We start from the raw sequence: 26576 nt of genomic DNA, 5'->3' as shown, positions 1-26576 counted from the left end.
AAGTGGGCTGCCCACTGCAAGTTAATCTTCAGCAGACCGGCAGTCTTTGGCTTCGACTCGGTGGAGCACAATGTGGAAGAGCCTGGGACTCGGTTGCGGTCTACTTTCTCTTGGCGCCTTCGTGAGTTCCTAGCTTCTAGTTTCTATTCCTGCCAAGCTTAGTTTGCTCCGCCATTCGAACCCAAACACAGATCTCCTGCTTTGTGGCGCTGCACATGCTCAACCAGATTATTCACATCGAACTGGACGCCTCCGTTGACGTGACCATGCAATTGGAGGCCGACAAAGATTTGGACGTACGCTGCCATGGCACCCTGATCGTTGGCAATCCGGATGCAGCGCATCTTAGCCGGCAGGAGTTATCGTATTTGCGCTGGACGGTGGTGTTCACGCTGCTCTACTCCTTCGCGACCACGCTCCTCATCCGGGCCAAGTACTTGGGCAATTTTGAGATTAGCCTGGCCACCTCCAATGCGGTAGATGTTATGGATATGAAAGCATTTACATACTAAAATCCTCCCTTTGCCAGATGATGCTGATGGGATCCCTGCTATCGGTGCTTCTGGTTATGGTCACCGTTGCTCTCCATCAGCATGAACCATTCCCGGATCTGCGGTGCAACCAGTTGGTTGTCTACCACTTGTACTACATCGCCCTGAACACCGCCATCTCAGTGGTGTTCTTCCTGGTCCATTCCATTCAGGAGCTGCTGCTGCATCGTTTACAGCCGACATTGAAGTACTAAGTACCGAACCTCCATAATCAAGGTTTTAAGAACAAAAAAAAAAAAAACCCAATCGATATATGCAGCTTCCTCCACATCGAATCAATAAAAAAAATGCGCTAGAATTTTATGTAATTTGATTTTTATTCAAACAATTTGCTTTCATTTGGTTGGTTGGTTTCCTTTTTTTCTTTTCTCATTTTGTTTGTTTGTCGCTTATTTGAGTGTTGACTGCAGTTCAGGAAAGGCATTTTTTAACGTTCCTCGAAACTAGTGGCTAAACGTTAAACTAAATACATCAAATGAGTTCTTTCTGTGTGTATTTGTGTGTGTGTGTGTTTTTTTTTTGATAAATATTGAAAGACAAACGACGCTCGGTGCTTGAAATCGCCAGTTCTGGTTTTTTTTTTTCAAAACTGACGTTTTCAAAAAAACCGCACAGTTTCGCTCGAGATGTGAAGCTGCGGCAAACAATCTCAAAACCAAAGTAAACGCACATCCTTCCTTCTTACCGCCATTCACTCATTCATATATCCTCTTTTGTGTGTATATAACTAACTTTTAGGTTCTTTTTTTTTTTTTCTTAGCGTTTTGCTTGCAACTTATGTACTTAGAATTAGTTTCAGGGGATTAGGGGAAAACTATAAATCTTAGTGGATATACGTGTTTTGTTAGCCCAGTTTAGTTGGTAATTGATTTATCATACGATAGATAGTGTTACTAATTACTCCGATTACTCGCCCTATTATGGACTTTTTTCTTGTAGACTCGCCCTCGCGAATAATCATTTGATTACCACCATGGAGATAATGGTGGATTTTCGAGGGCTAGCACATTTTGGTAAGGTAATTTCATCTTGCTTTTCGTACTTGGATGCGGTACCTTGAAGGTCCGCTCTGGCCTGACTTGATCTCCGCTAGCAAATCGTAGTCTTCACTTAGGATCTAATAAATAAATGTTTCTTGGTTTTATTTTCCATGGTTTGCTTCTTCTTTTTTTTTTTGTTTGTTTTTCTTTTTTTGTATGCTTGCTTTAAATGTTTATCCATCCGTTTTGTTCTCAGCTTAGTTGCAAAGCTTACTCGCCCCATTTATCAGTTAATTATTTATTATGTTTGTATATAATTAATTGTTGGTATAATGCAGTCTTTACGGCAAAACAAAAACAGAATTATGCTATTTGATTTCTCAATTTGTTTTCACTTAGTTATCATCGATACTTGCATCATTATCATTAATCGTTTCATTGTTTCTCATTAAATACATAATAATCAAAAATATATCTGTATACTATATTAATATTAAGTTTTGCTTTTTCAAAGTTCTTGAAACCAAATACACTTATTTAGGCTTTTCGATCTATTTGTCCGTTGTGTCTGTCCGTTTGTCGGCTTGTCCGTTTGTCCAGTTCTCCGTCCGTCTGTTAATTGTTAATTGTTAATTGTTGGTTGCTGTTGTTGTTGTTGCTCTAACAAAAAAAAAAAAATGTGTTGAAAGTACAAGGTTGAAGTGAAGCAATTTGCAGTCGTGTTTTAAGAGAATACTAACTTCGCATTCAAAATGTGGGCTTGCTTAAATTTCAATAATTCTTGAATCTTTCGAAGGCAGTTAGACGTGAAGACATTACACTATTGTTGGTTTCTTGCTTTCGTTTGTTTTGTGATTTGTTAACAACTATTTTATTTACACTTAAATTACACTTAAATGTTCTCGTTAGGTTCCATTAGATTTGATTTGTTGTTTGTTTTTTTTTTGTTTCATTTTCTTTTTTACATTGCTATATGCATTGTGGCTTACAATTTAGTATTCAGTTTGTCAGCTAACTTAAGACTAATGCTTAGTGGCTAAGTTAATTTTGCAATTGTAACACGTTCTTCGGCCATCGTCGACCTATTCACATATTCGCATACACAAAAAATACATTTCGGCTCCGATCTGTTCAATATCTTTCATTTTTTTTTTTTTTATACCTAAACCTATCTCTTTCCTTTCCGCGCTAGTTATTTGTTCCCTAAAGGCATTTTCATTTCTCGATTTTGTTTATGCAAATTAAAACATTAAAAAAAAAAAAATAAACAAAAAAAAAATTGTATACCAAAAATGTGTATAAATAATCGAGGGAAAGAAAAGTTTGATATTTCTCACTAATTATATGTAATTTCCCTTTTACTTTCGTTTTAGCTATTTTGATTATGCACAAGTTGAACGATATGAAAGTTGGTTTCATGTTTTTAAGCACAAATGAAAATTGAACTTGATGTACGAATGAGGCAATTCACGTTTAATTGGAAAACATCAATTTTGTTTGCGTATGTACAATGATTTTGGGTTCTGTTGTGGTCTGGAAGTACTATTTCTTCAATGATTGTACAATTGGCTATCGTATCTCATTTCGTTTTCCTATTTATGGGTGAAGGCACGCCAAAACATCTAGAGTTTGTTATTTTATGTTTAACGTGAGTATTTCTTTCATTAGTTTTTGTTTTTATTTTTACCTCTTTTACAACGAAAACATTCTATTATTGCTTATGATTCGTTCGTTCGTTTGTTTGTTTGTTTGTTTGGTTGTTTGTTTGGATGCCTTAATATTATGTATATGTATACGTATGTGTGTGTGTGTGTGTGAGTGTGTTTGTGTATGCGTATGCTTCGTTAAGTTAACTAAAATATTTACTTTCTGATTTTAACAACACAGGAACAAGTTTGTAAATCTACACTTAAGCGAAATACAAAAAAAAAAAACATTACAATATATATATATATATATATGTGTTTCAGCTTATTGTTAATAAGTCGCGCATTAATCGACTCCTCTTCCCTCTATCCTATTACAATGTTTTTTTTATTTTTGTCATCATCTTACAGGAGTTCATTCTTAATTCGATTCGAGTTTCTGCGCAACACAAAAACTGCCAGCACAAATTAAAACATACATAATTACTTTCTGCTTTTCCAGTTTTGTTTATAATTGGTTAGAAGTGACCAGATATAGGTATTTGTGTGTGTTGTATATATGCATAATAATATTAATATTATAATCGCATTCAAACGCATTTCGTTTCGTTTGTTATGCGCCCACACGCAGCACTTATGTATAGCATTTATTATGTAGGACTTATAGCGAAAACAAAAAAAATTTCCTATGAATATACAAGAAATTAATCAGTTGTTCTTCAGATAATTGATAACTATCCTAGTGGGCTTTTCTCTGGCCCCACCTCCTCTCCACGGATTTTTACTTGAGAATTGTAGTTTGCTTGGCCAGAACTGAATTGGAGTTCAGCTTCAAAAAAAAATTTAAAATAAGATAGGAAGCTGCGAGATCCGATCCGCCTGGGCACCTTGCTCGTATCGTCCTCTTCCTGTCCTGGTGATTAGTTCTACATGTGTGTTCTCTTACTTTCACCACAATTGATTGCAATTGCGATGATTGATGGTGACTCATCCAGGCTATCCACAGATTTCGGTTATATACGTAAAACGCTGTCGCATACGTATTTTCTTTAAGTCTAAACTTATGTTTACCGTGTGGTAAGCTCCCTTGCTTACCATCTAGATGTTATTGAGGTTTCTGGGATACTTCGGGATCGAAATCATCTATTCGCTATCTCTGCTTGTTTGTTTCTGGTGTGCTCGCTTAACTTACAAAGTAGTTTAAACGTAAATCTGCAAGAAAATGTGCGCAGTTTTGAAAACTATTCAACGATTCAACAACGACTCACTTACCTTATATTTTAAATATTTGGCTCTTGATTTTGTTGTTGCTGCGGTGTTTTGTTTGTTGTTTGTTGTTGTTGCTTCGCTGTGGGTGCTTTTCGCTTCGGTGTCCAGGCTTTCTCGAGTTTAGTTTAAATGCGGCAAGCACACGAAAATAAATGTGATGAAAAATGACTTGAACGAATAACCAACAAATTCGAAAAGAAGCTCGTGGCTATTTGTGAGTGTGGCGTGTTTAGTGTTGTAGTGTTTCATCATCGATTTGAACCATTTTAGTTGAAATTTTTTTTTGGCACGGGCAGCGCTAGCTTAGAAGGGCATATCCAATTCGTTGTTCTCCTCCTCCTCGATCAAGTCATCAACATCGAATTCGCTGGGCGAGAAGCTGGTCTGTTGCTGCTGCGGTTGCAGCTGTTGCTGCTGCTGCTGCATTTGGATACGTTGCGGCTGCTGCACGATTATGCTGTTGCGTGTGCATGTTGTCACCTTGGCGCCTAACATACGTGCATTGGCCAACGCGGCCGTCTTGAGAGGATTACGCAGATGTGTCGCCTGGGAGGCTAACGAAGATGTGGCGGCTGATGCTGTGGACGATGCGGCGTTAATTGTGCCCGTGGTACCGGGATCATTGTAACGTGGACGCTTATTCTGCAGCTTGGTTGCCCAGCATTCGGTGGCCCGGCGACGGGCATTGGCACAGATATTATCCCCGGATGAGGACGATGAGGAGGAGGTGGAGGGAGCTGCTGCCGCCGATGAGGTGGAGGCCGGATTGGCCTTCTCCCCATTAAACATTATATGGCGGCGCTCTTCCTGGGTTTGCTTCATCATCTGGTGATAGTTGACCATCTGTTTCAGACGAGGCATACTATCAACTGTGCTGGACAAGATGGTCGCGGGTGCTGATGTTTGGTCATTCGACGATGATTTAGAGTGCGCCGCTGTTGTATTAACAAAGATATTATCAAGGGAAGCAGTCTTGTTATCGGCCAAGACATTTTTCTCCAGTTCGTGGGGATCACCGCCGGCTTGCAGACGCTGCTTTTGACGCAGATGCTGCAGCTCCTCCGCCGAACGTTGCTTGCGGAAATCAAAGACCAGCGGGTATATGTGCTGGATAGCCGATTCAACGTGGTTTACGCTAGCCGCTAAATAAATATGACGAAAATTAGAATTAGAATTAGTTTTAGTACAGTTTGAGGATAACAACAGTACTCACCGGTGACTGTTACGCTGCCGGTGGAGAAGATCTTCAGGGTGGCCTTTGGATCGGGATCGCGCATCTTGTAAGTCACTCCAGGATGCAGCTCGGGCTCGTAGCTGGCGTTCTCGCGATGGCGCTCCGAAAAGTTGACGATCTTGATGGCCCACGGCATGCTGCAGGTGCCCAGTACGTTGACAATGCGAAAGTTGAGGAAACGAGTGGGAAATCCCAGCTTGCCAAGGCATCTGGCATAGCGGCGTGCAGCGACCTTGGCCTAAAAAGATCATCAACTATTGAGATAACAAAAATGTATAATTTAATGCTAAATCATACCATTGACTCGGAAGTGGCACCAGTGCAGGTAATCCTCCCCGACGACCAAATCGAGGCAGTGGTGTATGGATGGCGGAGCTTCATTGTCACCATTCCGTTCTCGCGACGGTACTCCACATTTGATCCCTGCAGCGCAATTTCGCGCAGCTTCAGGTGACAGCCGACGCTAAACGAGCAGACCACATTGTTTATCACAATGTCCAGCTCGTGCTCATTATCAGCAATTGGCTGGTGAAGGTCAATGGGTTTGGCATTATTGCTGCTCTCTTCTTCGTCTTCAGCGACTTCCTTTTTCTCCTCGTCATCGTCATCAATCACAGTTATCGACTGCATGACCTCCTCCTCCAATAGATCCATTTTGGCTGTGATCAGACCATTGCCATTGCTGGCGACGGTCGGCAGATTAGCCTTATTTTCGCTGCTAGTAAGGAACATATTTTTACTGCCGGTTGCCAGAACAATGGTATCCCCGTTGGCAAGTTTCCTTTGCAAACTGGGTCCGCCGGCCGTTTGCATTTTGCTGAATTGCGAAAAATAGCGAACGGTACCGGCTGTTGAGGCTGTGCCAGATGAACCACCGACGACTTGTCCGCTCATTCTTCCGGTGGACGCCACTCCCGCCATTTGGCGATTGGTCATGAATGTGGAGGAGGGCGTTAGGTATACACGTGGGGCATTGGCCAGCACCGCCGAGGATACGACGCCGCCGGAGGTCACTACACCAACTCCGGAACCGCTGCTGGCCGCTTTAAGGCCGCCGTTCAAATTGGCCACCGGTATGCTGACCATATCGTTTTGCATCAGCTTGTGCTTTCGATTCCCCTTCAACGAGCGCTGACTGGCCTTCTCCAGCTGCTTAATCTTGATCAGATAATGCTCGCGCTGCAAACGCAACTGACGTTTACAGTCCTCCCTATATTCCTTCAAGAATCGTTCGTATTCCAAGCGCTGTTTCTCCTTTTTCTGGCGCAATTTACGTTCGCGTTTTACGCGATTTTGCTGACGACGATGCTGCTCCTTCTGTTGGCGCAATTTTTCTAGGACAAACTGTTTCTGTTGCTCAAAGAGGTGGCGCTTTCGCTCTCGCTGCTCCTCCAGTTCTTTCTTCTGTTGCAACTGTCGTAGCTGTAGGAAGACTTTATCCTGTTGCAACTGTCGCTCCTGTGGCAAGTGTTTCTCCTGTTGCAATTGTTTCTCCTGTTGCAAGAGTTTCTCCTGTTGCAAGAGTTTCTCCTGTTGCAAGAGTTTCTGCTGTTGCAAGAGTTTCTCCTGTTGCAAGAGTTTCTGCTGTTGCAAGAGTTTCTGCTGTTGCAACCGTTTCTCCTGTTGCAACCGTTTCTCCTGTTGCAACCGTTTCTCCTGTTGCAACCGTTTCTCCTGTTGCAACCGTTTCTCCTGTTGCAAGAGTTTCTCCTGTTGCAAAAGTTTCTCCTGTTGCAACCGTTTCTCCTGTTGCTCTTGTGGAAAGAATTTCTGCAAAAGTAGTTTCAGATACTCATATAGCAACAGTTGCTCCTTTGAAAAGAATTTCTCCTGGTGCCAGAATACCACCAGTTGCAACTTTTGATATTTTTTTAAATGTTTCTGTTGCTGCTTCAGTTGCAGGTCCTGTTCTGGTTGGCCTTCCTCATCAATACTGCTGTATACGTCTTCCAGTTTGTAAGCTCCAAATACCTTATAGAGCTGTATGCTAAGGTCCAAACTAGATTTATCATCCCCTAAAGGATTTGTTACGAATTTCAAGAACTTCCTTTCCTTTGAGAAGATAAATGGTTTATAATCCTCCTCAGAATCACAAATGTGATCGTCGTAATAAGAAGCTGGATCCTGATCGTCGTAATAAGGAGCTGGATCCTGATCGTTGTAATAAGGATGTGGATCTTGATCGGTTCCGAATTCAGGAGCTGGATCTTGATCGACTCCGCCTTCAGGAGCTAGATCTTGATCGGATTCGCCTTCAGGAGCTGGATCTTGATCGACTTCGCCTTCAGGAGCTGGATCTTGATCGACTCCGCCTTCAGGAGCTGGATCTTGATCGACTCCGCCTTCAGGAGCTGGATCTTGATCGGCTTCGCCTTCAGGAGCTGGATCTTGATCGGTTTCGCCTTCAGGAGCTGGATCCTGGGCAGATTCCTCAGAACTTGAAGATGATTCGAAATCGGAATGGGAATCGGAATCGGAATCTAAATCTAAATTTGAATCTGAATCTGAATTTGAATCTGTATCGAAACTTGAACTATCTGAGTCTTCTTCGTCAGAGCATTCGCTTTCCGTATCTTCACGTTTTTCCTCCTCAGATTTGTCTTCCTCACTCTGCAAGTTTGGTTTAAATTTCTTAGAGTCTGTACAATCAAAAGGCCATTTACGCTTTAAGGATCTGCGACTTCCCAGAGACGATAAATGTGAACGTGGGTCTCCTTTGTCACCGTCCAATAATGGTTTCTTCGAATACGAAGAATTCCCAGTGCCTAACGATTTTCGCTTATTCTGTTGCTTGTCTGGCGAATGATCGCGTCTATCAGAAGAAGTATGTTCAGCCGGCGACTGTTGTTCGACGTCGTCGCTTTCTTCCTTCTGTTCGTCTGTAATTTCCTCTGACGACTCCTGTTGGCTTTGGTCGCTTTTTTCCTCGCGTTCGGTAGAAGTTTCTCGCCGGCGCGATAGCCACCCAGTAACTGGATCGATTAAGTAGTCCGAGTCCCCAGAAGACGATTCCTCATCTGAAGCTTGTCGCGACTCGCTTTCAGAGTCTTGTCTCTCCGGCGAAGATGACTCTAAAGATGAATCCGATTTTTGATTTGGCCTATTGATTGGCTGATTGAATGGCTGATTGATTGGGTTATGGCGACGATCGTCGCTATCAACTTCTGATTCTCCTAAACGAGGGAGATGTACCTGACAAGCGTAGGATCGTAAACGGGTATATATGTTTCTTTTTCTAGCGGCCTCTTCCTCATCAGATTCAGGATATTGGTACTCTCGATTCAAGGCCTGATACTCGTGATTTGAGTCCTGGTATTCGTGATTCCAAGCCTGGTACTCGTGATTTGAGTCTTGGTTGACGTGATTCAAATCCTGGTACTCGTCACTTGAGTCCTGATCGCCGTGATTCAACTCCTGGTACTCGTCATTTGAGTCCTGGTTGCTGTGATTCAACTCCTGGTACTCGTCATTTGAGTCCTGGTTGCCGTGATTTGATTCCTGGTACTCGTCATTTGAGTCCTGGTTGCCGTGATTCAACTCCTGGTACTCGTCATTTGAGTCCTGATCGCCGTGATTCAACTCCTGGTACTCGGTATTCAAGTGCTGGTACTCTTGGTTTGAAACCTGGTACTCGTTATTAGACTCCTGGTACTCGCGATTAACTTGATTCAAGTCCTGGTTACCGATATTCAAGTCCTGGTACCCGGGATTCAAGTCAGATTGTGCATATTCCCTTGTTCTTCCTCTTGATGAAGTTGAATATTCTTGGTGCAGCTGTTCGTCCTCGCTATTAGAAGAACTTAAGCGATCTGCGTATGATGAAAAGAATTTGTTTAAAAAACATTTTTATAATTCTCACATTATTTTACCACTAGAATTGCAGGCATCCCCGTACGACTCGTTACCGCTGCTGTTGGCTTCGTTCTTCTCAACTTCTTCGTTCGAAAACTGGTCAGCTTCGTTGCGACTTGAAGTATCTTTACCAACGTCAGAGCCTTGCTCACGATTTCCGATGGTGCTTCCGCTTGATGAAGTTGAATATTCTTGGTTAAGCTGTTCGTCCTCGCTATGAGAGGAACTTAAACGATCTGCGTATGTTGAAAAGAATTTGTGTAAAAAACATTTATATAAATTAACAATTCATTTTACCTCTAGAATTGCGAGCATCCCCGCCCGACTCGTTACAGCTGCTGTTGGCTTCGTTCTTCTCAACTTCTTCGCTCGAAAACTGGTCAGCTTCGTTGGGATTTAGAGTATCTTTACCAATGTCAGGTCCTTGCTCACAATCACCGATGGCTCTTGGATTGGGGGATTGATTCGGCGATTGGTTCTCCTTATCCGAATCTTCGTCCGGATGTTCAACCGGATGTTCCGGAAACAAATCCTCGTTCCTTAAGTCTCTAGCTACTTGGTATTCTTCAAGTATTCGAGTCGGGGAACCATCCCCCTTTTTGACGCTACAGTTGTTTTAGGGAGACGAAGTTCAATTATATTTCATTGGGTATTTATGCTTACTGTTTGTGTGACTGTGGCGGTGTGGATATGCGGCTCTTTATATCTACTGTATATCGTGTAATAGTTCTTTTTTTTTCTCTGTATGCCTACTTACGCACTGCCCATCGTTAAAAAAATATTTCTTGTTATCTTTTTGGGTTTCTTGATAGGACTCTTGCTCTGCGTTTTCTTGCTAGCTTCTTAATTATATTTAATTGTATATAAGGCTAAAGGTGATTCTTCCTTGGTGTTGTATTACATTCTTTCCATTGTTTCGTTCATGTGGATGTGTATGTATGTGTTTGTATGTGAGTATGTTTGCACTTAAGGCCAAAAAATACTTTTTTATGTGTGATTTTGTATTAGAATTAATGTTTTCTTAGTGTTCTAGTTGTTGGGTTTGCTGGTTCTCTAATTCTATCTACTATGTTTATGATTATGTCTAGTCTTCCGTTCTTTTCTCCTGGTTAAATTTGCTTGTAGTTTTTAGTTGTTCCGTTTAGCAGTCTGCAAGTAGAAGAGAATATAATAAAAGTTAATAATCGTAAAGTTGACATTTGGGAAAATGAAAACATGCAAATTGCCTTGATAAATACAAATGCATTTATTAATTGGTTTGATAGCGCACCTAATAAACACGATGACACTATTTAATCTAATTTCCACTTTTATATATCAACCCGACCCCCGACAACCGGCACAAGTGAAGGGTCTAGGTCTAACCCTCTGGGAGTTTTCGTGGAATATTAGTAGTTCCTGTCATGTTAATAGAGATGGAACTCTGAGCCGGCCCTTATAGAGTGGCATGATTCACGAAGACTCACGAAGACTCACGCTTTGCCTACCCAAAAAAAAAAAAATAATACGTCTTATACATTTTTAAAATGTAATTTTTAAAACAAAAAAAATGAGAAGAGATCATGACCTACTTATAGTAGTTTTACAAACTAAAATATTGTATTTTACAGACGACTTCACTGTTAACGGGAGCTGCGTTTAACAGAGAGCGCTGTTCGTTAACAGTCCTTTTTATTAGGATCGCCTAAGTGCGCTGACCTTAACATAGATTTTCGCATGCCTGCTAAGAGTATGCACGAAGAAGGGGCGGAGGAAAACGAAAAGGCGACACAAAAAGAGGAAGAGAAGAAGGGGTTGTATGTGTACGAGTGTGGGGCTGTGTTTGCAGTATACTACTTTTGGGTCAAAAGTGGAGCAATCTGTCAATTGAGCGCGACGTCGGTGCAACAACACCAGCATCGGTGACAAAAATGATAGAAGAAACAAGAAAATCAAGCAACAACAACAACAGTTATGCACCAACATCGATTGTTGCTATCCCCCTTCCACCAGCCGGCTGGCAAATGCAACACTGCACTTATTTTCGGAGCAAAGTGCAAATGAACATTGTTATTGTAAATACGCAAATTGCCATAAATTACAATAGAGAGCGTTTATGAGAATGGAAATATGTATGAGCCTATCTACAGTAGATACTGCTAGGAATATATTGCATATGTATGTTTAGGAGCTTCACTCATTTAATGCCAAAAAGATCTATGAAAATTCTCTGTTTACTATACAGAAGCACGACTGTGTGTTTAGTCAAATTGCTCGAAGCTTAGTTGTTTCTAGTTGAAGATTCCCCCGACATTGCCGATTTGATAAATGCCTCGTGCCGGATGTAGATTTAGCGCCAGCCCATCTTTCTTCTTTCAATCCACTTCCATATTTTTGTAAATCATACATATGTGCATCCAACGAAACTAACTAAAACAAAACGGAAAGAGCAAAATCTGTGGGTGTGTGTGGGTGTTTCGGTTTCTTTTTGGATGACCCACAAAAAAGCGAATTGATGCTATTTACAAAGCCCACATTTTTTATGGATAAACAGTTTGCCCTAAAAACGATTACGATTAGTTTTTAGTTAGTTCGAGAACAGATAATAGTGAAGTCCTTTTTTCATTCAGATTCACAGTAAAGAGCACAATATTTTTTCTGTATGCGTTTTAAAAAATGGTTCAGTTATTTCGCGTACCTGTTTAACAGTTACAATTTCTCGTTGCATTTGAGAAGGATCACCGCTATTTACTACCAACTTATGCGGATGAATCTTTGAATTCGATCGCTTGGTTTTTATTCACGAATTTTCAAAGAATCTGCATCTTTTAGTAAAGGATCACAGTTAATTCGCGTCGCAACTTGCCGTTATTTTCTGTAAATAGTAATCAGCAAACGAAACGAAGCAAAACAAAAAGAAATGGGAAACGTCACTTGCACCAACACAATTGCTGCGTGCGCGCGTGCGTGCGTGTGTGTGCGCACTCACATGACGTCGACATTTGACAGTTTGTTTTGCTTTGTTTGACATTTCGCGCGCTCTTCGCTCTCTCCGCTCTCTCTCTCTCTCTCTCTTCATCTGCCAATTACCGCTCTTTCTTCTCTCTTGCCGTGAGCAACGACTATTTTTAACAGCTCGGCAACAGAGGCGCAGCAACTACAAAGAGGGTCGAAAATAGGAAGCAATAAAAGCGAAATCAAATGCACAATAAATGCAAATGCCGCTCATTGCTTGAATTTCAATAAAGAACGAAGAATAGCACCATGGCAGCCCAACCAAAAGAAAATGCGAAAAATGTGCAAAAATATTTGATCGAAATCAAATTTAAACCCCGCCTAACACAAACACACGCGAACACTAGCGCGAGCACCGAGAGAAATGAAAAATTTAAATTTACGCAAAAAGTGCCCCTTGATATAAGCAAACAACAAAAAACGGTAAAATTTCAGTTCATTAACCCAAAACGAAAATGAAAACGAGAACAACACTCACTCTGCAATGTGTGAAGGGAAGGAAGAGGAGTAGTACGCAATTTCGATGATGGGGAAGGGGGTGGAGTGAGTAAGAGAGAGGATGAGCACCAGATAAAACAAAAGGCATTATACTAAGAATAATAACCAGCAAAAAGCACGAAAACAGTGAGCACACGGCAAACAGAAACAAAATAAAGAAAAGCGCAAAATTCAGGTTCAAGGCCAAGCGACAATACACAATTCACAATTGACGAGCTGCCATTTTGGCTTGATTGTTTATTACTTTTCCTTAATATTTTATAAATCTATGACGGCTAACCTTGCTTTAAGTGCAGTGCACACCCGAAACCATAAGCTATGCACTTTGCTATTTCAATAAAAGTTGCCGCCTTACGAGTCTTAACTGTGCCCACATGACATCTTTTTTTTGGCAGGGAATTAAAAACCGATTGAGAACTGTTTGCCTAGTTAGTGTTCCACGCTTTTTGCTATCACATCACATCAAATTTGAAACTGTCTTGAATGATTTACGATAATATTTCCCACGATTCAAGGAATTTATTCGCCCCTTTTTTTGCCGCCCCATTTTCCGCCCACAAATTCGGAGCTATCCAATTTCAGTGGAACTCGACTCGTTGTTCAAGATTCGAGAAGGCTTTCGTAATGTGAGCTATGTGTACGTGTCTGACAAGAGGAATCATAAACTACAATAAAATATGCAAACGAGCGCACTCAGATACATACATATGTATGTATGTATGTATATACATACACCACAATTCCCCGTTTATTGTACGTATTTATTTATTTCCGTTCCACATTTGATGGGTGTATCAGTCAAAGAAACAAAAACGGGGAGTGCATTTTAAATCTGTGTACATATTTCTTTTGATCGCCGCACACGGCATATCAAATTGTAAAATTAAGTATGAATTTTTTTATATGGTTATTTTAAATAATTTTGATTTTGAAAAACAGATGCTCATAGAACGATGCACTTGCAATGTGACCGCACATTGTAATCACAATCATCCGGCGGATATAACAAGTGCTGCCACACATCCGCGCAACATGTTTGTTCGTGCCACCGCTCACGTTCGTTTTCATGCCCCAATGGAGCAGAGGGAGTGGGTGCGATTGTGACGGGAAGGGGAAGGGGGAGAGTGGGGGCCCAGCACCTGTTTCGCTGCCTCTCCAGAAAATTCTTGGAGCGGAGCGGTACGTCGTGAATCATAATAAAAGCAACAACAACAACTGCATTTCACCATCACTGTAAGCGATAGCTCAGCTTTACAGTTACATTTACAGTAGGACAAGTGCTGTTAGGGCTTACAGTGGAACCCTTTATGTTTATTCTAATGAGTTCATTATTAATTTTTAATATTATTATTAATCCTCATAGAATACATCGATTTACTTTGTGATTCTAGAGTTGCGATTAAGTTAACAGTCAGCAGAAACTCGTTACAGTGACCCAAATTTGCTGTTACAATGGCCAGCTAAAAAAGTATCAGTCAATCAACGAAAAATGACCCTGTTCAATAAACGCACTTATGTATGTACATACATATATACATCCAGAGATGATAGCAACAATCTTTTTGATTTTTTTTAGATTTTTTTTTTATAATAGGTTTTATGACATCTTGGCTGTACGTATGCAAGTAGTGAAGAAGGGGGCCAGAAGAACTTGTGTAGTCGCAAACATGCAAAATGTCGTAAAATAAAAGCAGGACGCAATTGTTCAATGTTGACGTCAGTCAAGAGGAGAGATGTGTACATATGTACATATGTATTTGCATTTGAAAAATATACCTTAAATTGATGAAATCAAATGAATGTAAAAAGCTGATTCATCGAATTTCGTTTAGTTGCATGTTGAGCAAGCAGGCTTAAGAGTTAGTCACGGTCTTTTAAGTGACCTCATCGATAAGGATAAGTCATACCCAAATCTGCAGAATGGCAGAACAGATGGTTGGAAAACTTGCGATAATTTCAAATCCTTCGTTGGTTTTTGTTTTATAAAAAAAAAACTTGAATAATTAAGACAACCATTGTTCATTTAACATAGGTATGCTTAGAAAATTTCGGATGTTATCTGTAACAATTTTCGTACTGCTAATTTAGCAGTCACGTTTCCCAATTACAGCATCTACTTTAGCAGACTTCAACTTTGGGTGCACATGGTAACCGAATAAGTCATGCAAGAAAAACCAGTTAGGGAAATAGAAGAGAGGGGCTGGCTTTTTTTTTATTTTTTTTTTCACGAGAGCCGACCGGCTTTGGGGCTTCGTCATCAATTCTTCGCATTACTCAGAGAAAAACTTTTTGCACGTGTTTCGCCGTTTGAGTGGTTAGCAGACGCGATTAACCAGTTAACATTCGCGATTAACATTGCACTTGACATTGGTATCATTTTTATCGATAGCGATTGATCGCTTTGGATTACTCACCTTAATTATTTGAATGATTTTTTCTTTTTTTTGTTTTCTAGCTTGTCGTAGACGCTGGTAATCGCGACCACAGAGCCTGCAACGAAAAGAGGCGAACGCTGTTTAGTGGGTGTGGCAAAAAATCAGGAAAATAAAACTTAACAATGCTAAGCAAAACAGCTGGTCAAAGACAAAGGCACAGAAAATAGGCAAGAAAACAAAAGGAGAATAGGCAGGGGTGAAAAATTTGTTCCAGGTGTGCTGAAGATACAAATTAACATTTGCATTTGTGTACCACTTGCCTGCGCACTTTGGGTCACGGTATTAGCACCACTAACACAAGTTTTCGATCAAAAGCGAATTTATGTTCAAATAAATTCGTTTTCTTTTTTTAATTAATTAATTTGTATTCTTTTTTATGCACTGTTTTTTTTTTTTGCTCCGTATAGCTCAACCGATTTGGTGCAACTGATTTTTTTCACCTGACTTGTCAGGCTTCAAATGAAGTGTCATTTATTAGGACTGACAGAAAAATCAAAGGCAACTTGATGGGCATCTTAAATTTTTCGAAATTTTGCGTCATTTTGATAATGGGGAAGTTTTTGTCTAGAATTTCGTATCATAACCGGGTTTCTTCCATGGTCTGTTGCACTATTGTTGTGACCGCTGCTGTTCTTTGTATCTAAAAACCAGAGGGGAGCTACAAAATGGTTTCGCAACTGCCTAGGATGTTATAGTAGCATTGATTATGAATTTTTTTTTGCTAAATACCTTGCATTTGAGGGTTAAAAAACTGAAAATGTCTATGAAATTTGCAACAACTAGGGACTGATTTTTAAAAATTCAATTTTTATTTTTAGTGGGTGGCAAAAAATAAGGGAAAAAAACTTAACAATGCTAAAAAAACAGCTGGTCATAGACAAAGACACAGCAAATACGCAAGGAAGCAAAAGGAGAATAAAAAAATGTGTTCCAGGTGTGCTAAAGATACAAATTAACATTTACATGTGTGTACAACTTGCCTGCGCACTCTGGGTCACGGTATTAGCACCGCTAACACAAGTTTTCGATCAAAAGAAAATTAATTTTCAAATAAATTTGTGTTCTTTTTTGAAGGTTTTTTTTTTTTTTTTTTTTTTTTTTTTTTTTTTTTTTTTTGGTTTTTTGCTTCGTAATATGCTCAACCGATTTAGTTCAACTGATTTTGTTCAACTGACTTGACAGGTTCCAAATGGAAATGTCAATGTAAGGACTTACAGAAAAGTCAAAGGCAACTTGATGGGCATTATTAAATTTTTGAAATTTTGACCTGGAATTTCTTTCTTTTTGCTAATGGGAAAATCAGATTTTGGCTAGACTTTCGCATCATAACCGGTTTTCTTCCATGGTCTGTTGCACTACTATTGTGACCGCTGTTGTTCTTTGTATCTAAAAAACCAGAGGGGAGCACAAAATGGGTTGACAATTGCCTGGGACAGCGAAACAGAAACATTCATATCCAAAAACCAAGACCCGGAGAGCGGAAATGCTGCGTGCACGAGAAATCAACGAGCTCTACAAAAATCCCATTACCAAGATAGATAAACAAACACCCCATGTATGTATGTATGTATGTATATATGCATGTATATACACCCATCACGAATCTATATGTACATTTATATGCTTAACTGCATGAATACATAATTTGTTCACTGCACTTAGTCGACAGCGTATGACTCAATATGATAAACAAAAAATAAGAATATTATAACAATTTCTAGAGAGTACGTGCCAGTGTTGAAAACGACATGCTCCATATTAGATATTCAAGAATGTCCCATGGAGAAAAGGGCAATAACAGTAAATATAAAAGACAACCCCGAAATCGTTGGACGCCCCTAAGTCATTGAACTGGTATATTCTTTTTTGCCAAGTGCCTAACCTTCTCCCCTTTTCTTTTAAACGCTCCTCCTTTGCACAAAAGCGAAGAAGAGACGCCAAGAAGAAGAAAGCAAAGAAGCAGACAAGCAACAAAAACCAAGTCGATGACATGTCCTACACAAAAAAAAAAGACTAGCCACTATGGGATTGCAGACGGAGTCAGCTGGCGATTTGTTATTATTTACCGTTATTTCGTGAGGGCAAACGGGGGGTAGCAAACTGGAGAATCGCTGAGAAGAGAGCAACTTCAAGGCCCCCAGACAAGGGTAATGAATTGTAATTCCTAAATACCCTACATTTTCGGGTATAACTTAAGACTGGTCTATGTAAACTCTAAGGCACTGAATATACAGTGATTTTGTTCAACTGACAAATGAAAATGTCATTATTAGGACTTACAGAAAAGTTAAAGGCAACATTTATTGAATTTTTAGGAATTGTATTCATCAAAAGGAGAATAAAAAAATATTTTCTAGGTGTGCTGAAAATACAAATTAACATTTCCATGTGTGTACAACTTGCCTGCTCACTCTGGGTCACGATATTAGCACCACTAACACAAGTTTTCGATAAAAAAAATCTTTTTTTAATAACTTGTGTTCTTCTTTTATTTTATTTTTTTGTTTTTTTATGCACTGCTTTTTTGCTCCGTATAGCTCAATCGATTTAGTTCAACTGATTTTTTTCACCTGACTTGTCAGGCTTCAAATGAAGTGTCATTTATTAGGACTGAAAGAAAAGTTAAAGGCAACTTGATTGGCATTTTAGAATTTTTGGAAATTTTGGTCATTTTGCTAATGGGAAATTTTTGGGTAGACTTTCGTATCATAACCAGGTTTCTTCCATGGACTCTTGCACTATTGTTGTGACCGCTACTGTTCTTTGTATTTAAAAACCAGAGGGAAGCTACAACATGGGTTTACAATTGACTGGGACAGCGAAATAGAACCATCCACATCCATATTAGCACATAACCATATAACACCATATTAGCATATAATAAAAACCCCAATTAAATTATAGAGTATTTGGAAGTTGTCACACATTATAAAGGCAACACCAAAAGCAGGATAATGAAATCAATACACTCAACGGGTGAGGGGGGATCAAGCGAAAAGTTCGGGGAGTTAGTTGGGGGATTTCGTGGCTGTCTGGCGAGACAGGATAAAAAGTCAGACGGAAAGGAAATTAGCTTTTATCGCTGACCTTGCTGCTACTGTTCGTTGTTCGTGAAAAGCGAAGTATATGTACATATGTATGTACGTACAAAGATACATTGGTATGTGTAAATATATGAGCAGATATTTATAAATACGTAGTGGCATTGCTGTTGGCATAAACCATGTGCTAATTGATTGCGTTTTGCCTAAACTGCTAACTCGCTGTAACCACAATGCGTGTGTTTGACCAACAACTAATAAAAAATATAGTACATATGTATGTATGTACATATGTACGTATTCATGTGCATACATTCGTATGTACGAACTTATAAAATTGAGCTCCTTGGCAATGAGTTCAACCGTAAAACACTGTCTCAAGAACAGCAATATTTGTAATAGGACATTATGAAAAACATTATAAACCACTGTGACTGCGATTTGAGTGCCTCCTTGTAATTTTATTTTCATTGTGCTTCATTTAAAAATACAAATACAACTTTTTGCGTGTTAATCAATTAAAGCAATATACATACATATGTACATACAGACACATACATACATATGTGTACATTTACATACATTTATAGCTTTAGGCTGGGTTGTAGTTTTTTATTGGCTGACGTCAGAGAAGTGATAAAATACTTAGCAAAATTTAATGGTTAATCCTTCAGTGCTTACGCATTACACTTTGGGAAAAAGGGGGTCAAGCTGAATAAAAGGCATGTGGATGACACACTTATTTCTCTCTCTGTCCAAGATTTCGATTCTCTTTTGCGCTGGTGTTCTGCCGTGGAAGAAGACGCCACAAAGAAAGCGACCACAGCGAAGGCGCAAAAAATTTACAGTTATGCGGAGGAAAGTAAAAGTCGAAATCAATGAATTTGTATTGTTTGTTTTGAAATGTATGCGAAATGAGTAAAAAAAAATCATTGAGAAGAAAACAAAACGAAAAAAGCCGAAACAAGGTTGTTTTTGTACGTCAAAAATTCGCTTGCTTACATTATTGAATATGTACGAAAACATAGATATAGATACACATATACATATGTACATATTCATATGTTTGCAAATTTGATAGTTCCAGACTTTAAACTAATATTTTTTACAACAGCCATCCCGCTCACACAAGCAAGTTAAATTTACCGTTGCTCATTTTCATCTTAGTTCTTATTTTTTCTGCTCATTTTAATTGCCCACTAAAAAGAAGCAATAATAACAACAGGTTGATGAAGATGAGAAACGAAAGAAGTGACAAAAAAAGGCAAGAGAGGGAAAAAGAAAGAGAGTGGAAGTCGAGAGCAGAGAGAAACAGCATTGAAATATTTCCAGCCCAAAATAAACAAATGGTTTGAATTCGAAATCAATTATCAAGCAGAAAAATTGGTAGTGGCTTATCGCCTTATCACAATTACTTTAAAGTCATTTGTTTTTCTAACTCAGACCTTCCCCCTTTTACCGCCATCCAGCGAGTATGGAAAGAAAGAAACCAATGAAATACAGTGGAATTTCGCAGTTAATGTACATACATGCATGTACACACACATACATACATACATATAAATTAAAGTACTCCGTGGTTTGTTTATAGTTTTTATTTGCAATCTCTGCTGATTTTCCCCCTTATATTCTTTTTTCATGCTCCATTTAAAAAAGAATACATATTTGCATTTATTGCAATCACTGCCAATTATTAACTGCTTATGCTCGTTTTCCAGCAGAAACCAACAAACACAAGCAAAGTGAGCACAACAAGTTCATCTAATGACGTCATGTCGCTTTAATGTAAAAATGTCAGGCACTTGAAACAATTTTGTTTCTGTGCCGACGCTTTTCCGACGACTGCCAGCGAACTGGGTCAATATCTTAATTAATTTTAATGGGCTTAATTTAAAGGCAAAGGAAGCGAGCACTAACAAAGTTACATCAATCATTTGCGTATTTCAATCGGTCGGAAAATGGGGGGAACAAAAGGGGTTAAGCCAATGCTTTTTGTTCTACTTTTGGAAAATGCGACCGCAGAGAAGGAAAAGTCGCACTTACTTTTAATATTACAAACCAAAAGAGTAGCCAGACCAGTAAATAATGAAACAAACATTAACAATTACTAGGATGAGCTTGATTCTTAAAATTCGTAATACAATAACGGCAATCTCTTTGGTTTATAGTGTGTATGTACATGTATGTACATACATATGTAAATGCGTAATGTTTACATATTATGGCAGGTGTTTACTTTTCTTAATGAGGGATAACGGAATCGGAATCTCTGGGTCGCCGCACATTCTACAGATAATTAAATAAAAAGGGCGTGAAACCAAAACAAGGCTTAGAAATACTACAAGCTGATACAGATACACCCAACCAGCACACACACATACACTAGAATTTAGCGATAACAACAAAATGCGGGCAACTTATTTATGCAGAAACAGTGAGAAAGAGCGAGAGGAGGGAGAGCATGAGATGATCAAGCCGGAAGTAAGGTTTTAAGAAAGAAGAGGAGTGTAACAGATTCATTTAACAGTAACAACAACAGCGATCGCTTACAGGTAGGGCATATGAAAGGTAGACAAACGAGAGACAGAAGAGCAAGGGTGGAAGGGAGAACTGCAAACTGCGATTTATTTAGGGATGTCTCTGTGTGCGCGCACTCATATGCACGTGCATTTGCATGTGTATTTGTGCCAGTCTGACCTCGTTGGCAAACTAAAAAAAATAATATTAAAGAGCATGAAAAAGTGTGGAACATGGCAGAGCGAATGAAGGCGGAAAAAAAGCCGCACCTAAAAAATCTATTACATCACTAGGGAAAATTGACACAAGTATTAGACATTTACATACACGCACACACAGAACCGTAAGCGTTTAAAGCGCACAAGTGTGTGCGTGAGTAAGCATGCTGAAAACGGAAGCGAATTGAGCATTGAAAAATACACTCATTTTGACCCCTTAAACATGTGAAATCCAATCAAAAGAGATAAGATAGTGGGGAAACAACATTATATGAACGACCACCAATGAAGGCTAAATACAGAGGTGGTCAAAAATACTTCAATACTGTAAATACTTTTGACCACCTCTGTATTTCAGCTAGTCATTGTATAATAGAATATGTTGAAAATGAGAAATATTCATTGATTTGTCTAAAATGTACGAAAGTGGCAAAAATCACATACATAAGTACTTGTTACTTTGAAAACAATATTTCTCCTATAGTTAACAGCGTATACCTGAAAGAAACCCTACAAAAAATATGATAAAATGCTTAAAAACCCACTCAATTTAACATTTGTGGGGGAAAACTTAAGCTATGCCGCAACAAAACCATAACTTGCGGAAACTACAAGTGCAAAAATGTACAAATATCGAGTAAAAACTGCCTAAAACCCCTCGTAAAATGATAAAATATCCAAACTAAATGAAATTTACGAACGAAGAGCAACATAAAAAATACAATCTAAGCCCATGGGCGACTACAACTACAACTGCTAGAAACTTCTTTTCAAAGGAAAGAAAAATCATTGAAATTATTCCCCGAAAACGAGAGCGAGACGGAGAGCGGCCGGCGACAAAGCGACAAGTGAGCGTGAGGCGAATTCAAGAGCCCAATACTCGCTCACACTCGCTTGGTTAACTTGGCGTGGGGACGTCGACGTCGGCAGCGTAGCGAAGTTTGTTGAAATTTTGAATGTGTGACAACGCGGTTCAGTCTGCCGCCAGCGCGGCCCGAAGCAGTGGTCTGTTACAAAAGTATATTACGATTTGCTGGCGAACACTCATCCACTGACTAACTCTCCCCCTCACCCTTTCGCCTTGTGGCTCTGGCTGCCCTGCCGCTGTTAGCGCTTTCATGTTAACGCACACTGTTAGATGGCGAATTCGATGCGAAAGGATAAAGATTTGCCGCTGGGGCAGCGAAAAAGAGAGAAAAAACACAGTGGGCAAGTGGTGCACTTTCCATAGAAGAGTGTTCCAATGTGCCCATTGTAAACCAACGATACTTTCTTACTATGACTTGTTCCACACAGCTCTGGGCCAAGAAAAGTAACTAGGAGCAAAAGAAGCAGCCCCGCGTGATGTCAGACGTCAGCCCGCCCACAAAACACACTCGAAAGGATTGAAAAATGCAGACATTTTTGTTTGGTTTTTAGCAACTCTCTTTTTTTTTTTTTGTTAATGTTTATTGGTTTCTTTTACGCACCGCTGAAATGTTAATAACAGCCCTCGTTACTGTTAAATGTTCACACTCTCTCTCTCTCATTTATTTCTTTGTGGTTTCAATGAAAGTGAGCTACAAAGCTGCAAATCGAAATTCGTAATGATTTTGAATTGATTGGACTTTTTGGACGAGAATTAGGAAAGGCGTTTGATTCTTAGTGGGGTGAACAAAGAAATATACAACTGAATAAAATATATATGAAATTTATGGAAAACGAGTTATGAAATGAGAGCGAGAGCTAGAGGAAGTGTGCGAGGGAGAGAGAGAGCAAGTTACATTATTTGCTTTGGCATTTCTTGGTACGTACGATTCGTACGATTTTCACTTAAAACTAGACTAGGCGTACAAGATGTGTTAACTATAGATACCACAAAATACAACTAAAACGAAATTCGAAGGGGGTAAAGAAAGAAAAATCAAAAGGTAAAAAGAATGAAATGAAAAAATTATCACCTTTTTTTGTGTAGTAGGTCGTCGTCTAGCTCTCCCTCCCTCTCACGATCTCTTTTGTGGCTGTGTTGCTGTCGCTGCCGCTACTCGCTCTCCCGCCTGCTCTCACTCTATATCGCTGCTGCGCTGTCTCTCTATTTATCTCTCTTTCTATCCCGTTGCCTTGCAGCGGAGCTCTGCTGCCGTCTCGCTTGCACTTGGGCTCCGCTGCTTTGCTTCAGCCGCTGAATTCGCAGTTAAGTTTTCGCTGCTCTCTGTGTCTCTTTCTGCTGCTGCTTTTGTGGTTCTTATGTTTTTGTTTTCGATTCGGATTGTAGAATCTTTTGGATTTTGCACACTTTTGGTTGATATTTCTTTAGGTTTCTCTTTGTTTTTTTTTTTTTTGGCTTGTGATCTTTTTTAGTTAAAACTCTAAACTGAGACAGGGGAGGAAAACAATGAGGGTTCGTCTAAATTTGGAGCAAGCAAGTCACACACAGCCAGGCGCGGCGGCGAATTCGGGCATATCGACTCGAGTTGCGGCGAGAGCGAACGCGGCGAACAACGGACAACACTGTGGCATTGGCAATGGCAGCGCTTGTCGCCCGCCTTCACTTCAGTGTGTGAGTCGCGATAAACGCGAGCGAAACGGGCGGCGCAACTGAAATCGCGTACCGACTGGCGCAGACACGCACACCACCGCACAACAGCGCGTATACGTATACGGGCGAGAGAGCGCATGCTCTCCGCCACACACACGCGGTCAACGTTTTCTCCGCTTTGTGGCGCCGCGCAAGTTTTGTCGCAGCAGCAAACACGCAATAAAAGTTCAAAAACAGTTGAAGTATACCGCGACGCGAGTAAAAATCTTTCCTTCGACGTCGTCTCTGTTCGTTGTAGTAGTTGTTGTTGCTGCTGTTGTTCTTGTTGCTGCTACTGCCGCTGCTTAACGTTTCTATAGTGTGTTCCGTTCCGCGAATTCTCATGTGCATTTATGAAGATATACATATATATATATATACATATATCTGCATATATGACTGACCAAAAGGTAAAACAACGGCAACAAATAAAAACAGTATACAAATTGTTGTCAAATATAGTGATAAAAAGAACCCCCACCCGCGGTAGTTCGATCGCTGTTTTGTTTAAATTAATCTGCATATCATGTTGTGCGGCGGCTGCATTTCATTTATTTTTTGCTCGCTGAAGAAGAACTTGCTTGCTCCAAAAGAATTAACAAAAAAAAATATATCTGCGTTTCGGCGCTGCGTCGACGGCATTGTTATTTCGTTCGTATTGTTGTTAAGTGTGAGTAGTAGTAGTAGTTGTTGTTGTTGTTTCGCTACCAGAGCTGAATAATGTAGTTGACCAAAAATTTTGAGAGCACAAGTCTGAGCACACACGATACGTCTTCTTCGTTTGGCCGTTTCACTTTGAGCAGCGTGACCGTGGTGCGTCGCTATAATATGCCCCGCGAGCCGTGTGCGTATGCACTAACGCGTGCGGTAGAATGCCGCGAAAAAATACTAAAAAAAAATCCAAACCGAATACCATGTGGTGGAAACGGACTCGCGCGTTGCATTTGCTGCACTTTCCCGTTTAAATATATTTACCCGTTTGATTATAAGATAAGGGTTACATTTTGTGCAAATATACGCTTGCCAATGTTTTTGAAAAGTAATATAAACAATTTTATGGTGCGCAGACAGCAGAAAAAATATGCTGCAAAAATACCAACTTGCTGGCTATCAGAGACTCGAACCTTCTAGTGCAAATCAGCTGTGATCGATGTTTTTTTCCATTAAATTGGCACGTTTATTTAAAATTGTTTATGCATTTAGTTTAGGTACATGAATGTTACATGGGACTTTTACAGAGTGGCTAAAACATATATACATACAATATATACATATACAACAATTTGAATTGCAGATTCTCCACCGCTCTGGATATGCGAACAAAGTCCTTAGCTGCAGCGACATTAGTTTAAATTTCAAGCCGGCTATCGCATGGTGATTCCACCTGCACGTGCAAAGCGCGACTGTGGATATCGCAGGACGAGAGTCGCGTCTTCTCCTGCGAGGAGCAACTGCATCATAATCATAGCCACAGATTGAAAAGACCGAAAGCAGATGCAAGCTCAACGACAGGACTAAGAATCGGAAGCAAAACTTCCCCAAAGCAATGGCACAGTAAGTAGACAAGTGCTGCGCTTTCAAGAAGATGAGCACTTTAATCAAAACCATTTCGAAATTCTTGTTTAGATACACCCGGAAACGCAAAAGAAAGAAATTTAAAGAGCTGAAAGCCCCGTGGACTTCATGTAAGCTGCTTACAATAAGCTGCCTTTTTAGATGCACTAAAAAAAAACTACTTTTGCTTATAGGAACCCAGGTGCAACAAATAATTTCAAGGAGAAGATGTTTTTGTGGTCAAAAACGTGCAGATGACTTCTAAGAAGTTGGAAAATCATGTATTTACTCGGAAAGAAGCCAGAACTGAAGTAGCATACTTATTAGTATTATCAAATGATGAGTTTTTTCATCATAGTTTTAGTTCTATATTTATAGAAAAAAAAAACTTTCCTTGTTACTTTTAGTTTTTTCATTTGAAAGACTGCCGTTGACTTTTTCATTTTATTCGCGTGCATATTAAATATGTGTGTTAAATATACATAATAATAAATGATCGCTGTGTTTATGCACTTGCTTTGTTTTCACTCTTTATTTATTTATATTTATTCTTTTTGATTAACTATAGATTGTTTTAAAAAGGTATAAACGACGTTTAAAATTTTTATCCTGGACATAAACCAATGATTAAGCGGTGTTCCACACCCATGAGTATTATGTAGTATTTTTCACAGTATATACGGTATATAAAACGGTCAGCCAGAAAACGGTCTGTCTAATCGTTAATTTCTATGTTAATAAAATTTGAGTATTAAAATACATCGAAAGTGCAGTTTTTTTTTGTCCACTTTTTCCTTTATTTCTAACTTTTCACTAAGAATTCCAATAAATTGTTTTATCTTTCTCTCGATTCCCTATTCCTTCTTTCGCTGTCCGAGCATTATTTGTTATACCTTATTCGCGTTTTCTCTTTGGGTGTACGCCAAATTTTTGGCGGGCTCACGATTCCGTAAGATTGCAGCTACTTTATTTCGCTTTTTCCTTTATTACTCACTTTTGATGATGCTCGATTTTGGCGCGCTTTCTCATTTATGGTGCTTTAGTTGTAAGCCCAACTCGTGGATGTGGTGGATTTTTTGCTTTGGTACAAATTCTTTTTAACAGACTTCTCAGCGATAACGCATTTGACAATTATATTTTGAATCAAATGCACGTTACAAACAATAACATGTGTGACCAATGTAACGTTATCGATAACGTATCCCACAAGTTATACAACACTGCTAGGCA

At 39.5% G+C, this 26576-nt stretch overlaps 3 protein-coding genes across 11 annotated transcripts; 2 read left to right on the top strand and 1 right to left on the bottom strand.

Annotated features, from left to right (window-relative positions):
- The first annotated feature begins 55 nt into the window (after positions 1–55).
- On the top strand, positions 56–778 carry CG32712 (uncharacterized protein). Its single transcript, NM_167155.3, has 3 exons — positions 56–121; positions 192–476; positions 530–778. Exons 1-3 carry the CDS (start codon positions 71–73, stop codon positions 743–745), a joined length of 552 nt encoding a protein of 183 aa, NP_727262.2. The 5' UTR covers positions 56–70; the 3' UTR covers positions 746–778.
- Positions 779–853: 75 nt separating this feature from the next.
- On the bottom strand, positions 854–24593 carry Trf2 (TATA box binding protein-related factor 2). Of its 6 annotated transcripts, NM_001272400.1 has the most exons (11): positions 24524–24593; positions 23176–23583; positions 15439–15514; positions 10290–10681; positions 9830–10137; positions 9553–9768; positions 5978–9489; positions 5660–5918; positions 4450–5588; positions 4273–4389; positions 3670–4206 (listed from the first exon to the last, which is right to left on the bottom strand). In NM_001272400.1, exons 4-9 carry the CDS (start codon positions 10298–10300, stop codon positions 4750–4752), a joined length of 5145 nt encoding a protein of 1714 aa, NP_001259329.1. In that variant the 5' UTR covers positions 10301–10681; positions 15439–15514; positions 23176–23583; positions 24524–24593; the 3' UTR covers positions 3670–4206; positions 4273–4389; positions 4450–4749. The 6 variants fall into 6 exon arrangements, with proteins under 6 accessions (NP_996377.1, NP_001162701.1, NP_001259329.1 ...); NM_206654.2 differs by having other exon boundaries at positions 854–4389; positions 9550–9768; positions 10196–10681; positions 23176–23588; positions 24501–24593; NM_001103435.3 differs by having other exon boundaries at positions 3670–4389; positions 9550–9768; positions 23176–23588; positions 24501–24593.
- Positions 22207–25857, top strand: lawc (leg arista wing complex). 4 transcript variants are annotated; one of them, NM_001258650.2, is made up of 4 exons: positions 22207–24202; positions 25087–25346; positions 25419–25477; positions 25541–25857. In NM_001258650.2, exon 1 carries the CDS (start codon positions 23891–23893, stop codon positions 24110–24112), a length of 222 nt encoding a protein of 73 aa, NP_001245579.1. In that variant the 5' UTR covers positions 22207–23890; the 3' UTR covers positions 24113–24202; positions 25087–25346; positions 25419–25477; positions 25541–25857. The 4 variants fall into 4 exon arrangements, with proteins under 4 accessions (NP_001245579.1, NP_727260.1, NP_001162700.1 ...); NM_167153.3 differs by having other exon boundaries at positions 23767–24202; NM_001169229.2 differs by having other exon boundaries at positions 23767–24462.
- Positions 25858–26576: the final 719 nt, after the last annotated feature.

This window comes from Drosophila melanogaster, chromosome X, assembly GCF_000001215.4.
Source record: "Drosophila melanogaster chromosome X".
NCBI lineage: Eukaryota > Metazoa > Arthropoda > Insecta > Diptera > Drosophilidae > Drosophila > Drosophila melanogaster.
This window is presented reverse-complemented; position numbering and strand designations above follow the sequence as displayed.